At 41.1% G+C, this 14,481-nt stretch overlaps 1 protein-coding gene across 1 annotated transcript in view; it reads right to left on the bottom strand.

The window, feature by feature from the left end:
• The window catches only part of LOC126088334 (dynein axonemal heavy chain 10-like), a 199,743-nt gene that overhangs the window by 126,241 nt on the left and 59,021 nt on the right, over window positions 1-14,481 (bottom strand). The window contains exon 4 of the mRNA XM_049906468.1: window positions 3,640-3,784. Within this exon, the coding sequence (XP_049762425.1) occupies window positions 3,640-3,784 (145 nt within the window). The remainder of the gene's footprint in view (window positions 1-3,639; window positions 3,785-14,481) is intronic.

Below are 14,481 nucleotides of genomic sequence, written 5' to 3'. Positions count from 1 at the left end.
CACAGTACATCGATGTTGTCGCCAGTGGTCGGCGGAAGGTGCACGTGCCCGTCGACCTGGGACCAGACCGCAGCGACGCACGGATGCACGCCAAGACCGTAGGATCCTACGCAGTGCCGTAGGGGACCGCACCGCCACTTCCCAGCAAATTAGGGACACTGTTGCTCCTGGGGTATCGGCGAGGACCATTCGCAACCGTCTCCATGAAGCTGGCCTACGGTCCTGCACACCGTTAGGCCGTCTTCCGCTCATGCCCCAACATCGTGCAGCCCGCCTCCAGTGGTGTCGCGACAGGCGTGAATGGAGGGACGAATGGAGACGTGTCATCTTCAGCGATGAGAGTCGCTTCTGCCTTGGTGCCAATGATGGTCGTATGCGTGTTTGGCGCTGTGCAGGTGAGCGCCACAATCAGGACTGCATACGACCGAGGCACACAGGGCCAACACCCGGCATCATGGTGTGGGGAACGATCTCCTACACTGGCCGTACACCACTGGTGATCGTCGAGGGGACACTGAATAGTGCACGGTACATCCAAACCGTCATCGAACCCATCGTTCTACCATTCCTAGACCGGCAAGGGAACTTGCTGTTCCAACAGGACAATGCACGTCCGCATGTATCCCGTGCCACCCAACGTGCTCTAGAAGGTGTAAGTCAACTACCCTGGCCAGCAAGATCTCCGGATCTGTCCCCCATTGAGCATGTTTGGGACTGGATGAAGCGTCGTCTCACGCGGTCTGCACGTCCAGCACGAACGCTGGTCCAACTGAGGCGCCAGATGGAAATGGCATGGCAAGCCGTTCCACAGGACTACATCCAGCATCTCTACGATCGTCTCCATGGGAGAATAGCAGCCTGCATTGCTGCGAAAGGTGGATATACACTGTACTAGTGCCGACATTGTGCATGCTCTGTTGCCTGTGTCTATGTGCCTGTGGTTCTGTCAGTGTGATCATGTGATGTATCTGACCCCAGGAATGTGTCAATAAAGTTTCCCCTTCCTGGGACAATGAATTCACGGTGTTCTTATTTCAATTTCCAGGAGTGTATAAAGCATATCTGGGGGATGCAGAAGACAGTGCAGTCATTCTCATAATGTGGACGTGGAGCGTCTGATGTCTGATAGGGCATGATCATTGGCTTTTGGGCCAAAGGTGGAAGCATTTCCAAATTTGCTAAGTTTGTAAACTGTTCACGTGCTGCCATGATATACTATACATGTGAAAATGGCACTATCCAAAATCAATGCTGAGGCGGCTGTTGTGCACCTGAACCAACTGTGCACCTCAACCACATATGACAAGGGTGAACGGTGGCTGCAGAAAAGTGTATGGGTGAATAGGCATGCATTTGCTGAGCAGCAGACTGTCTTGTTGCATATGGGCTTCTGCCAAAGGCTTCTGGTTTGTGCACCGATAATGACACCTGTTGATTGGTGACAAAGGATATAATTTGCAAGTCCATATTGCACTAAGTGGGAACAGGTGGCTTTTTCAGAAGAAACACACTGTGTGCTCCATCAGCATGAAATGTATGAAAGCAAATACTCCACAACAATCACTGGAAGGGTCCAGACTGGAGAATGGAGCGTTATGGTCTGAAGAATATTTTTATGGAATTCCCTCAGTGATCTCATCATTTTGGAAGGCATAGTAGATCAACAGACGTATGCGTCTATCCTTGGGGACCATGTCCAGTGCAGTGTATTTCTCCTTGGCACTATGACATGTACGAGCAGGACAATGCAATGTGTCACACAGCTTGCAGTGTACATGCATGGTTCAAAGAGGACCACGATGAGAATCTGTGGAACCACCTCGATCAGACAGTTCATGCCATGGAGTCTCAACTGAGAAATCTAGTGCAGCTGGTCATGGCAATGGAGCTGGCGTGGCTCCACTCTCCCTGTTGGTACCTTCCACTACCTCAATGACTGTCCTCCTGCATGTCTCACAGTAGTCCTTGCTGCAAAACCTGGTTATTCAGGGTTTTGACAGATGATTGCATTAATGTTGCTGGACAGTGTATTACATATATTTCATGCTTCCTAACCAAAGCGTTCTTACATGATAGAACTTGTAACATAATTCCATAATTCATATCCTGTACAGATGTTAAGCCAGATGGAAGTTCTGAGATAAGAATTTGGTCCAGCTGATCAATGTACCTATGGCACTGAAGAGCATATATTGGGACTTTAATATTAAAATTATCTATTGAGCCTTTGATATTAAAATTATCACAGAAACTGCAGAACTTAGGTGAACACAATGAATGAATGCTCTTACAATAATCTCTGAATGTTATGAACTGTTGAGCAACTCATACGATCGTAACTAACAAGTTGTTGGATGAAAACCTAGCAAAAGAAATATCATCACAGAAAGCCACACATTTTTAAAAAGTTTATTTATTGCGTTAATATGTAGTTCAAATATTTTAATTATTAAATGTGTCAGATCAGCACATTCTGCACAGTAATACAACAACTTTCTCATACATCTCCATACATAACCGTACTCCATTTGTCTGGATTATCATTTGTTTTCCGATTTCTTTAACTGAAAGTTATTTTGACCATACTAAAAATACCAGTAGCTCATAAATGAAAAAAATTTATAAGATTGGATATCATCAATAGACTGAGCATGAAAACATTGATCAATTCAGCAGGCCAAGTTTAGTTCATATTTTTTAACGTATATTCTTTGTTATCTATCTTAAGCCTGTAAGTACTAATCCATAATTAATTACTTGTGTCTGAACTCTTATACATATAATATTGTTTTTGGTCTAAGTACAACTGGAAGAGCGAGATGTTTTATATAACCCATATTTTTATTTTGTATCATTTTTATTATTCTAATGGTGGTCCAACTTTGTATTTCAATTTAGTTTGTATATTTCAGTGAGAGATCACAAATTCTCACTGGTGCAAGCAGAGTGTGCTTGGGCATTCTGGGTCATGGAGTGGCTTTGGAGGAGAAAAAAAATCAGAAGAGTGCTAAATAAGGAGACACTTTTGTAGGCAAAGGATTCAGCAGGCAAGTTTTGTACAGGTCAGTCTTCAGGTAATGTATTGAGGTAATGCATTTTCTCATACGTAGTCAAATTTTGTGCCAACTGACACTATGACTCCATGAGTTAGCGTGAATTTCAACAGACTGTGATCATCACAGAATGAACAATGTACATCGCCTAAGTGTGCCTGTTGCTAGATTTCATCTTAAAGATTTATTTACCAGAAAGTAATAGGTACCTAAGTACTGGCAAGTCAAAAATTGAGTCATTAATAAAAGTAACAACAACTGAGGCCTGTGAAACTGTGTTTACTGGATGGGCCCTTGAAACTGCATTTACTGGACTTCATAATACATTTTGATTATGATACTTTCAAACAGAAGACTATGGCAATTAGATGGGCCATCTTTGACATTCTTAAAATGTAGTTTCTACAAATACTTTTATCTATATAAGGAGCACAGCAGTTTCTTTTTTTCTTAGAATTTCTTGCAAATCTAAGTAATTTAGTTAAAATGAAGCAATTGCTATCATTCTTCAAATTAACCTACAGTGATTTGTTGTTAGAACATTGTAAAAAATATCAGGAGTATATAAAAATATCATATTTCTTACCGTAAACTCAACTTCCACAGCAGATATTTCCTTATTAAACTGCCGCATTATATGATCAAATTTCAACATTAGCTGCTTCTGAATGGCTTCTCTCGTTTCTATGTGCTTAAATTTCAGCAGCATATCTAATGCATCATCTGAAGATCTGAAATGAAACTTATTCTGATGTAATGTATCAATGTCAGACATAAATTAATTTAAAGAAATCTTAATTTTTTGGGAGTAATATATGTACCTCCTTATCTTAACTCACATACATAGCAAGAAATATTTGGTGGGCACAAAGAGGAGGCTAATGCAAGAAAAAAATATTGTACTTGAGTAGGAATTAAAAACAACTTGATAAGTTACTTTTGGTATCTGTTCACAATGAAGAAAGACTGGAGTTTTGGACAATAGATAACAAACTAAAGTTTAAATACTACAAAATTACCAAAAAGTAATTGAAATGCTACAATTGAAGACATACAAAATAATTAATAAAAATAACAGTTTGCACACAGGCATTTGTAATGGGATGGATTTAAGCCAATGATAGCAGGACTAATTTGGCTCAAGGCTTCAACAAATAAATTTTATAAAACTAGAGGACCTAGTTCTTGCTAGATAAAAAAATTATAGCTGATATAAAAATAACAAAATATAACAAAAAATAGTTAGTCTATACCACTCAACTCACTGAAACGTCAATGTCAAAGCTTTTTTTAGTTCAATATAGTAGCAATTCACTGTCAAGTCAAAAAAACAAATTTTTACCTTTTGCAAATATAGGGATACAGTCTTCCAAATGAAAGTACAATCACAGTTTTCCCATATTTCCATGTAATCTAGTGCCAAGTAATAAGAGTTTTACTCATTAGACACACTGCTCAAAACCTGTAATTTCTTAAGCGTTTTCCCCACTTTGATTGCATATTTTTCATTAATAAGAATTGAATACAAAGTACTCAAATTAATTTATGAGATCTAGAGCAAAGCAGATAGTCCAAAGCACTACATAAATATTCATTTGTAGCTCAGTTCATAGTTCCATAATCTGATTAGAAGATGTGACTACCTTAGAACACTGAGACTCATACAATGATAAGCCAGAACACTATGACCACTGCCAACCACGACATTGGATGCAGCCTGGTGGCACTGCAGGCACTTGATGCAGTAACAAAAGTATGTATGCAGAGCAGACATGAATGGGGGATCACCCTACCAAAAAAAATGGGCTGCAAATGGGGGAATCCATTGAGATAAGCGACTTTGACGAATGGCCGATTATCATTACGCAAAGTCTGTGAACAAGAAACTGGTCGAATGTTCACATCTACTGTCATGAGCATCTTCGGAAAGAGGTAGGATGACAGTGAAACTATCATAAGGCGCTAAATGGTTGGACATTCATGACCCTTCACACAAGAGAGGGTTTGAAGGCTTGTCTGCTTTGTAAAGTGGGATAGACTGTGATCTGTGACCTCTCTGCTGAATAAAACAGTGCTGGTGCATGCACAAGTGTTTCTAAGCACACCATTCATTGTACATTGTTGAATGTGGAGCTCTGCAGCAGACCACCCCTACATGTTCACATGTTGGACCAACGACATCTTCAATTATGACTGCAGTAGGAACATGCCCATCGGAATTCGACCATCAATCAATGGAAATGTGTGAGCTCTTCAGGTGAATCAAATTTTTGCTACACTAGGTTGAAAACATCATCATCAAGGCGAATGGTGGCTTGAAACATGCAGCGGACCTTGACACAGGCTAGTGAGAGCAGTATTATGCTATCCCATGGAACCCATCTGGGTTGCTATCAGGTGGCATCACTGCATACACAAATCAGCGGCTCATTATTTACACATACTACATGACCTGTGCATAGACATCTAATGCCACATACCTCCCTCCACAAACCTATCACAAACTTTCAGATTCCTGATATGCAGAATCAGTGATATATTTTGTTTCAAAGATGGATAAACATATTACTTAGAGGTGGTCATAATGACTTGGCTCATCAGTGTTTGTAATATTCATCCATAGACCTATCTTCACTGGATAGCAGTAAGAAATGTAACAGATTCTGACATGTTGAGTAAAATTATTAAACTATCTCACTTCAAAAAAGGATCACATAACAATATTCTCCAAAAGACCATCTCCTGATGCAAATAACACTGTAGGTACCACATTTAGTTCTGAACACTATTTATCAGTAAAATGCAAAACTTATATCTTTCCATCAGAATGACACATATTATAATGTGATCCATACCTCTACTAAAAATTTATGTACCTTTCATTTTGCAGATTTGCATATATTAGTATAATTATGTCTTATCAAATAGGAGTACATACTAATACATTGTAGAAATGGACTATATGAAGAAACTGGTGATAATAAACAGTAAAATATTCCTCAACAAAAACCTTCTTCTGGATTTAGCTATTTTATGAGAACCAAATGTAGCAGTAAAATGATAACTTTTTTTTATTTTAATGTCTGCTCTCATTTAAAAACCATTATCATAATGGAAACATTTGAATTCAGTGTGTTTTGGATGGACAAATCTTCCATAGTGACTTTTTATAGGCTTGGAATTCAAATGTAACAGAAACCCATGAATTGCATGAAACTGCTTCTCCTGATGTTGATGTGTAATTCCAATAGCACATGTCATCTAAGTGTATTATACAGTAGGTGACATCACTGTGAGTTCAAAGCTCTTAAAAATTGGTATGTGCAGATATACACAATACACAAATAATATCATTTAAACAACATGTAACAAAGGTCAGATATTTGAAAACACAAGGCACTGAATGTTGGAAAAAAGTAAAGAAACACCACAAAGAAAAATAGTTGGTCTAAATTTAAATTTCACTATGGATCCTTAACAACAACAAGGCTATTTTACTGACTATTTGCATCAACAGGTAAGTTGTGAAGCAGGTAAGTTGTGAAGTACTTTAGAGACAGTCATATGAAACATGTGCATAAATTTAAACAGTTCATTTTAGACTGTGAGATGTTGGTAGAGAGAGCTATGCATGTGCTACTGGCAAAGATACAAGGACTGGTGCAAAATCATGCAAAGTATATTTTGCATGTATAATTAGATAAGGGGCTTAGAATTACGTATCATAGATTTTCATGCAAGGAAAACACCCAATCCATTTTATGCAACTGGCAAAGATGCAGCTATCAGTAACAACATGGCTGCCTAATACAAATATCTACAGTTGAAGAAATTGTAATGAAAGACATAAAAAAATTAGTTCAAAATACATTAAGAGAAAAGATCTGTGCACTGAAAATTTGGCAAATAATCAGTTCTCAAGGAGTATTAGGTGTTTCATTTAATGTCAGAATATCTTTCAACTGCTACTAAGTAATACCATACCAGTACCAAGTGACACAATAAAGCCCAGGGCAGTACAATCAAACCTATAATGCTAGTGAGGATACAGGAACAAGAGTACCAAAGTTCCAGCCTGACGAATAAAAATAAAATGAAAACAACATTAATGTGAACTTACACAATGCTATTGATAAATTTTTGAATGAAACAGTTCCAGTGTATCTATCAACAAGTCTCAAAATGTTTTGGTCACAATTAATATTTGTTACCAGGCAAAAATTGCTTATTCACATAATTAATGACAACACCAATGATGCCACTACAAATGTCGAAACTCTTAATGTCTCTACCTTTAGCTCTGACTTAAGAAGGCTAAACTAATGATCCCCAATTATGCAGTTGCAAGGATGGCAGAATGAAAGACAAACATATAATGTAAGTATACTGTGTTAGCTGTAAAATGGCTGACTGCCAGAGGGAGTTTCAGGGAGTAGAGGAAGCAAGCCCGGTTTCCACACAGACTGACACAGGTTGAAGTGCCACCTGCCTCCTGCAGTGCAGGCACCTCAATCTGCACTTCATGTTTCCCTGAGAGCTGAAGTATTGCACAGAGATAAAATCACATAAATTTTGTCTGTAACTAAAATTTAAATCATCTTATGTACTGATATGTTTAATAACAATCACAACTGCAATAATTACATACACTTATCACAAAGAAAGAAAACAGTCCAAAATGGAGTGAAGTACTCAACAGTAACACAGCAGGCTACCTGTCTTTCGGTAATGTTGGCTGCAACCAAAAATAAATGATCACTGACTGAAGCTTTCTGATTTCTACCTATTCAGTTCTAGGGAAACAATTAGCCAACCTACAGTAAACACAATGTATGTTGTTTGTAAACCACAACCACCAATGTCTATTACAGCTGATAATGAAAGGAGAATGAAAACTAAGATGACATTTCTACTCTTCAGTAGAGTGTATTCTCTATGATATTCAACTATAGAATTCATAGTAAGAAGATGATGGAGCAGGGCTGCAAATAGTCTTACAACAAACTGTTTAAGTCTTATCTTCAAAGAAACTAACCTTATGTTATTTCAATCAAGTGAAAATGATTGAATGGTGTCACAAATGGACACAAATGACTATACAATACATAAAATGTGGTGTAATTTCTTGAAATTTATCTGGATAATGAGTTGAAATACAATTAACATGTAAATAAATTATCATAAAGATCAGTTCCCTATGTTTAGTACTTAGAAGTATGACTCATTGTATTGTCTGAGAGGCCATGGTGTTGACGTATTTTCTGTATTTTTGTTTAATGTAGTCTAACAGAACAGTTTTCCACATTTCTCCAATTAAACAAAAAGGTACCATTCTTGTATCAAATGTGACTGGTAAGAATATTGTTAAAATTGAAAACTGTTCATCTCGTAGAGGCTTCTACAAACACATGGAATTCTTGCACTCACTTTCCAGTACATTTACTTCTTTATGCCATTTGTTGCTGAGTGTAACAAGTATTTTCAATCGAATCTGGTTTACACACTTACAATAAAATGTGAAAATAACTATACAGAATTTGCCTCCTTCTTTATACACTCCTGGAAATGGAAAAAAGAACACATTGACACCGGTGTGTCAGACCCACCATACTTGCTCCGGACACTGCGAGAGGGCTGTACAAGCAATGATCACACGCATGGCACAGCGGACACACCAGGAACCGCGGTGTTGGCCATCGAATGGCGCTAGCTGCGCAGCATTTGTGCACCGCCGCCGTCAGTGTCAGCCAGTTTGCCGTGGCATACGGAGCTCCATCGCAGTCTTTAACATTGGTAGCATGGCGCGACAGCGTGGACGTGAACCGTATGTGCAGTTGACGGACTTTGAGTGAGGGCGTATAGTGGGCATGCGGGAGGCCGGGTGGACGTACCGCCGAATTGCTCAACACGTGGGGCGTGAGGTCTCCACAGTACATCGATGTTGTCGCCAGTGGTCAGCGGAAGGTGCACGTGCCCGTCGACCTGGGACCGGACCGCAGCGACGCACGGATGCACGCCAAGACCGTAGGATCCTACGCAGTGCCGTAGGGGACCGCACCGCCACTTCCCAGCAAATTAGGGACTCTGTTGCTCCTGGGGTATCGGCGAGGACCATTCGCAACCGTCTCCATGAAGCTGGGCTACGGTCCCGCACACCGTTAGGCCGTCTTCCGCTCACGCCCCAACATCGTGCAGCCCGCCTCCAGTGGTGTCGCGACAGGGGTGAATGGAGGGACGAATGGAGACGTGTCGTCTTCAGCGATGAGAGTCGCTTCTGCCTTGGTGCCAATGATGGTCGTATGCGTGTTTGGCGCCGTGCAGGTGAGCGCCACAATCAGGACTGCATACGACCGAGGCACACAGGGCCAACACCCGGCATCGTGGTGTGGGGAGCGATCTCCTACACTGGCCGTACACCACTGGTGATCGTCGAGGGGACACTGAATAGTGCACGGTACATCCAAACTGTCATCGAACCCATCGTTCTACCATTCCTAGACCGGCAAGGGAACTTGCTGTTCCAACAGGACAATGCACGTCCACATGTATCCCGTGCCACCCAACGTGCTCTAGAAGGTGTAAGTCAACTACCCTGGCCAGCAAGATCTCCGGATCTGTCCCCCATTGAGCATGTTTGGGACTGGATGAAGCGTCGTCTCACGCGGTCTGCACGTCCAGCACGAACGCTGGTCCAACTGAGGCGCCAGGTGGAAATGGCATGGCAAGCCGTTCCACAGGACTACATCCAGCATCTCTACGATCGTCTCCATGGGAGAATAGCAGCCTGCATAGCTGCGAAAGGTGGATATACACTGTACTAGTGCCGACATTGTGCATGCTCCGTTGCCTGTGTCTATGTGCCTGTGGTTCTGTCAGTGTGATCATGTGATGTATCTGACCCCAGGAATGTGTCAATAAAGTTTCCCCTTCCTGGGACAATGAATTCACGGTGTTCTTATTTCAATTTCCAGGAGTGTAGTTCAAAAACACGTTCTGTATTCTCAATGGTCTTCAGCGAACTCTCATCTAAAATTGGAAATTCCAACAAAAACAAAAGAAAATAAGGACATCTCCCAGAATGAATTTTCACTCTACAGCAGAGTGAGCATTGATTTGAAATTTCCTAGCAAATTAAAACTGTGTGCTAGACCAGAAATAAAAATTGGGATCTTTGCCTTTTGCAGGGAAGTGCTCTACCAACTGAGCTGTTCAAATGTGACTCAATGACACTCCCAAATAGCCCTACATCTGCCAGTACTTCTGTATGTTTTCTCTTAAGCTAATGCAGATGTTGGTCTGAAAGGGCAGCTCATGAGTCATCCTTGGATAGCCCATTCAGCAGAGCACTTCCCTACATAAGGCAAAGAACTGAGGTTTGAGTCTCAGTCCAGCACACAGTTTTAATCTGTCAGGAAAATTTAATAACATATCTGATTCACCACACCTAAAAATTATTAGGTTATCTAGTAACAAAACTGAAGCAGGATGCTCATTATTGAGTTATTCAGACTGAAATACAACTTCCACAGTTACATAATATTGTAGAATCCGATACAGCGGTTTGTCTAAGGCTTCTCTTTTTAGGAATGTGATATTTTTATACGCATTTCAGTAGATGGTTAATGTACATGATGTTGCTATTAAGAGTCTTTTTTTTCTTATTTGAAAAAGTTAATAGTGCAAAATATAACAGGCAATCAAATGAAAACAAGACAAATGGAAAAAAGGAAGTAAACATTTTACTATTTCAAAAGTAATCACCATAACTGTTAATACATTTATCTGAATGAGATGGTCAAGGCCTCAATGGAAAAATGTCTGCAGTGGCCTAAGGAACAATGATTGTACCCAGGCATGTACTTCTTTATCTAAAGTAAATCCATGGCCATGAGTGTCTTCCTTCATGGCTCCAAAAATATGGAAATCACATGGCGGGAGATTAGGATTGTATGGAGGATGTGTAAAGGCTTCCCAGTGCAACTTCTGCAGCGAATAGTTAAAATGCCCTTGGCAATATGTGGGTGATTGAAAGAAGGTCATCATTTCTGTATTCTGAACAATGTTAACATATTTAATGAAAAATACATGTGTCGTGGATGTGTGTGTCGGTACAATACCCCGGATTTCATAGGCATTCTTTGGAAATGTCAATAGCTCTCTGATATTTATGGCACTGTAGAGAAATATGTTGTGCATTAGACTACTGAGAAACAATACATCATTAAATAATACTAGACCATTCATCTCATATAATGTTTCAAATGCTTGAGTTGCTTGCCAAAGCATTTATACGGGGGTGGTTATAATTAAACTGTCAGTGTTCCAAGCCCGCCCTGAACTCCAGCACCAGGTTCAAATGTGGAAGGACAGACTGGCTGAAAATGGACTGCACCTCAATGTCCAGAAGACAGAGTACCTAGAATGTGGCTCCCAAACCAGAGGCACCATAAGTATCGGCAAAGAAGACCTCCAAAAGATCAGGCATTTTAAGTACCTACGGTCTGTCATCACCTCAGGCTGTGACACAACTCTTGATACTCAGATGAGGGTAAATGCAGCTTGGCTCAAGTGGAGACAGGTCACTGGAGTCCTCTGCGATGCCTCAGTATCTAAAGGCAAAAGTATATAAGATCATGGTAAGCTCAGCAACAATGTATGGGACTGAGTGTCACTCTATGATGAAACAACAGGAGCAAATGTTACACACCATGGAGATGAAGATACAAGGGTTGTTTTTTAAGTAAGGGCCATTCGCGCGTATAGTCCCGCAGTTCACACGGACGCCGCAACAAGCCACCGTGCCACTTGCCGGCATCCTTCCCGTTCACACTGATGCAAGTTGCAGCTCTGTAGCTGACGTGTACGCATCACTGTGCTACTTTATAATGTTTATGATTATTGAATCGCCCATCGCGTGTGAGATACGACCAGTGATACGTTTTTTGACCGCGAGAAGCCTATCAGCTGCAGAAATTCGTCGTCAGTTAACAGAAGTTTATGGCTTGAATGCAATGAGTGAAGGTAAAGTGCGTCAATGGGTTAGAGAGTTTAAAAATGGACGTCAAAATGTCCATGACGAAGAACGCTCAGACCGGCCCTCTGTGATCACTGATGATTTGGTGGCTGCAGTCAAAACAAAGATTCGTGAGGACAGAAGATTCACGATTTCCACTCTTTCTTTGGAATTTCCACAAGTTTCAAGATCGGTTTTGTACAAAATTGTGTCTGAAAACCTAAACTTTAAGAAACTGTGTTCTCGGTGGGTACCCAAACTCCTCACAGATGACCAGAAAGGGAAGAGATTTGCCACTTCATTGGACTTTTTGATTCGTTACGAGGAAGAAGGGGATGACATGTTGAGTCAAATTGTCACTGGAGATGAAACATGGGTATCCCATATCACTCCCGAAAGCAAGCGACAATCGATGGAATGGCGACACACAATCTCACCCATCAAGGTCAAAGCCAAACAGACGCTGTCAAAGCGCAAGATTATGGCAACTGTGTTCTGGGACCAGCGCGGTGCTTTGCTAGTGGACTTTATGCCACGAGGAACGACAATCAACTCAGATGCCTACTGTGCAACTCTAAAGAAGCTCCGCAGAGCAATTCAAAACAAAAGGCGCGGCATGCTGACAAAAGGAGTTTTGCTCCTGCACGATAATGCTAGGCCTCACACCTCTCAAAAGACTCGGGATTTGATTGATTCTTTTGGCTGGGAAGTTTTGGACCATGCACCATACAGCCCCGACCTCGCTCCTAGCGATTTTCACCTTTTCCGGTACCTGAAACACCATCTTGGCGGGCAGCGCTTCAATGACGACAATGAAGTGAAAGTGGCCGTGAAGTCTTGCCTGTTGGAGCAGGCGGCCGAATTCTTTGAAGAGGGAATTAAAAACTTAGTTGTACGGTATGACAAGTGCTTAAATAAACAAGGCAACTATGTAGAAAAATAGGTAAAAGAGTGTAGAATCAGAAAATAAAAGTCTTTTTACAAAAGTATTTGTATCTTTTCTTAAAAATAAAAATGGCCCTTACTTAAAAAACAACCCTCGTACTTCAATGGTCCATGGGGCTGACACAATGTGACCACGCAAAAAATACAGATGTCCGGCGAAGGTTTGGTGTCGCACCGAAAAAGTGAGGAAAGCCCGTCTCCGCTGTTACGGCCACGTCATGAGAAAGCAAGACAACTCAGTCACAAAAATAGTGTTCCATATCAACCCAGGAGGAACAAGACCATGAGGAAGACCAGCAAAGGGATGAACAGACAATGTCAGGGGAGACATGAACATTGTTGGCTTAAGACCAGAAGATGTCAATGACAGGGAGAAATGGTGGAGATGTAGCAAAACAGCAGACCCTGCAAGTCAGGATTAATGCTTGGAAAGAGAGAGAGAGAGAGAGAGAGAGAGAGTGTTCATGTTAATTTCTTTTGTGAAGTGACTGTTGGCGTAAAGGTTTTGGTTGAAGTTTTCTATAAGAAACCCAATAACTATTGTGAAGAAAGACTGTGCACTGCTGGTAAAGTTGTTTAATCAGAATGACAGCAACAACAGTGCTACACTGAGGGAATATCGTCAGCAGGCACAATTGTGAAGAGGCCCTATGTCATTAAATGGGCTGAAAAATATGATCAAGAAGTCTGAAGAAACAGGTGGTGCAGCACATGCCTCAGATTCTGCAACCAGTACTTGAGCTTTATCAAGGGAATTCTCTCTCCCCAGGTCAACAGTTCAAAAGATTTTGCAGCATGCAATATCCCTACAAGATTCAGAATGTGCACCAAATGAAGCCCCAAGATAAGCTACAATGCCATTACTTTGAGCTTTGTTTTTTGGCATGCATGGAAATGGATGACATTTGTCCAGAGAATATTCTTTGGGATGACGAGGCACATTTTACTCTGCATGGTGCTGTGAATGCACAGAACTGTTGCATGTGGGGTTCTACTCCACCGCATGTGGAGCAGAAACATCTACTGCAATCAGCTTATGTTATCATGTGGTGCAGTTTCGCAAACTCATTCATTCTTGGTCCAGTTCTCTTTGAGGAGGTGACACCTCACAAGCCTGGTGACATCTGCATGTTAGAAGGAACTCCTTGCCCAACATGTAGTTCCAGCTTTGCAAGAGTGCAACTGTGTCATGCAAGGTGGGCCGACATCATATGTCGCTTGCCAGGTGAAAGATTTGCTTTGAGAATCCATTGGTAATGACCACATCATTTCTTGGCAATTTATGAAGTGGGCCTTTCACATCCCCTGATGTAAATCCATGTGATTTCTGGTTGTGTGGTTATCTGAAAGATTGTGTCTATCAAGGATGTATCTGGACTTTTGGATCGGAAGGATAGCACATGACGATATATGACTCTCATTACATCACACATACTGCGAGGAGCTGTCAAGCATGCCATGTTATGGATG

Source organism: Schistocerca cancellata, chromosome 6 (assembly GCF_023864275.1).
Source record: "Schistocerca cancellata isolate TAMUIC-IGC-003103 chromosome 6, iqSchCanc2.1, whole genome shotgun sequence".
Classification (NCBI taxonomy): Eukaryota; Metazoa; Arthropoda; class Insecta; order Orthoptera; family Acrididae; genus Schistocerca; species Schistocerca cancellata.
Note: the sequence above shows the minus strand (reverse complement) of the source record. Positions and strands in the feature narration are given on the sequence as shown.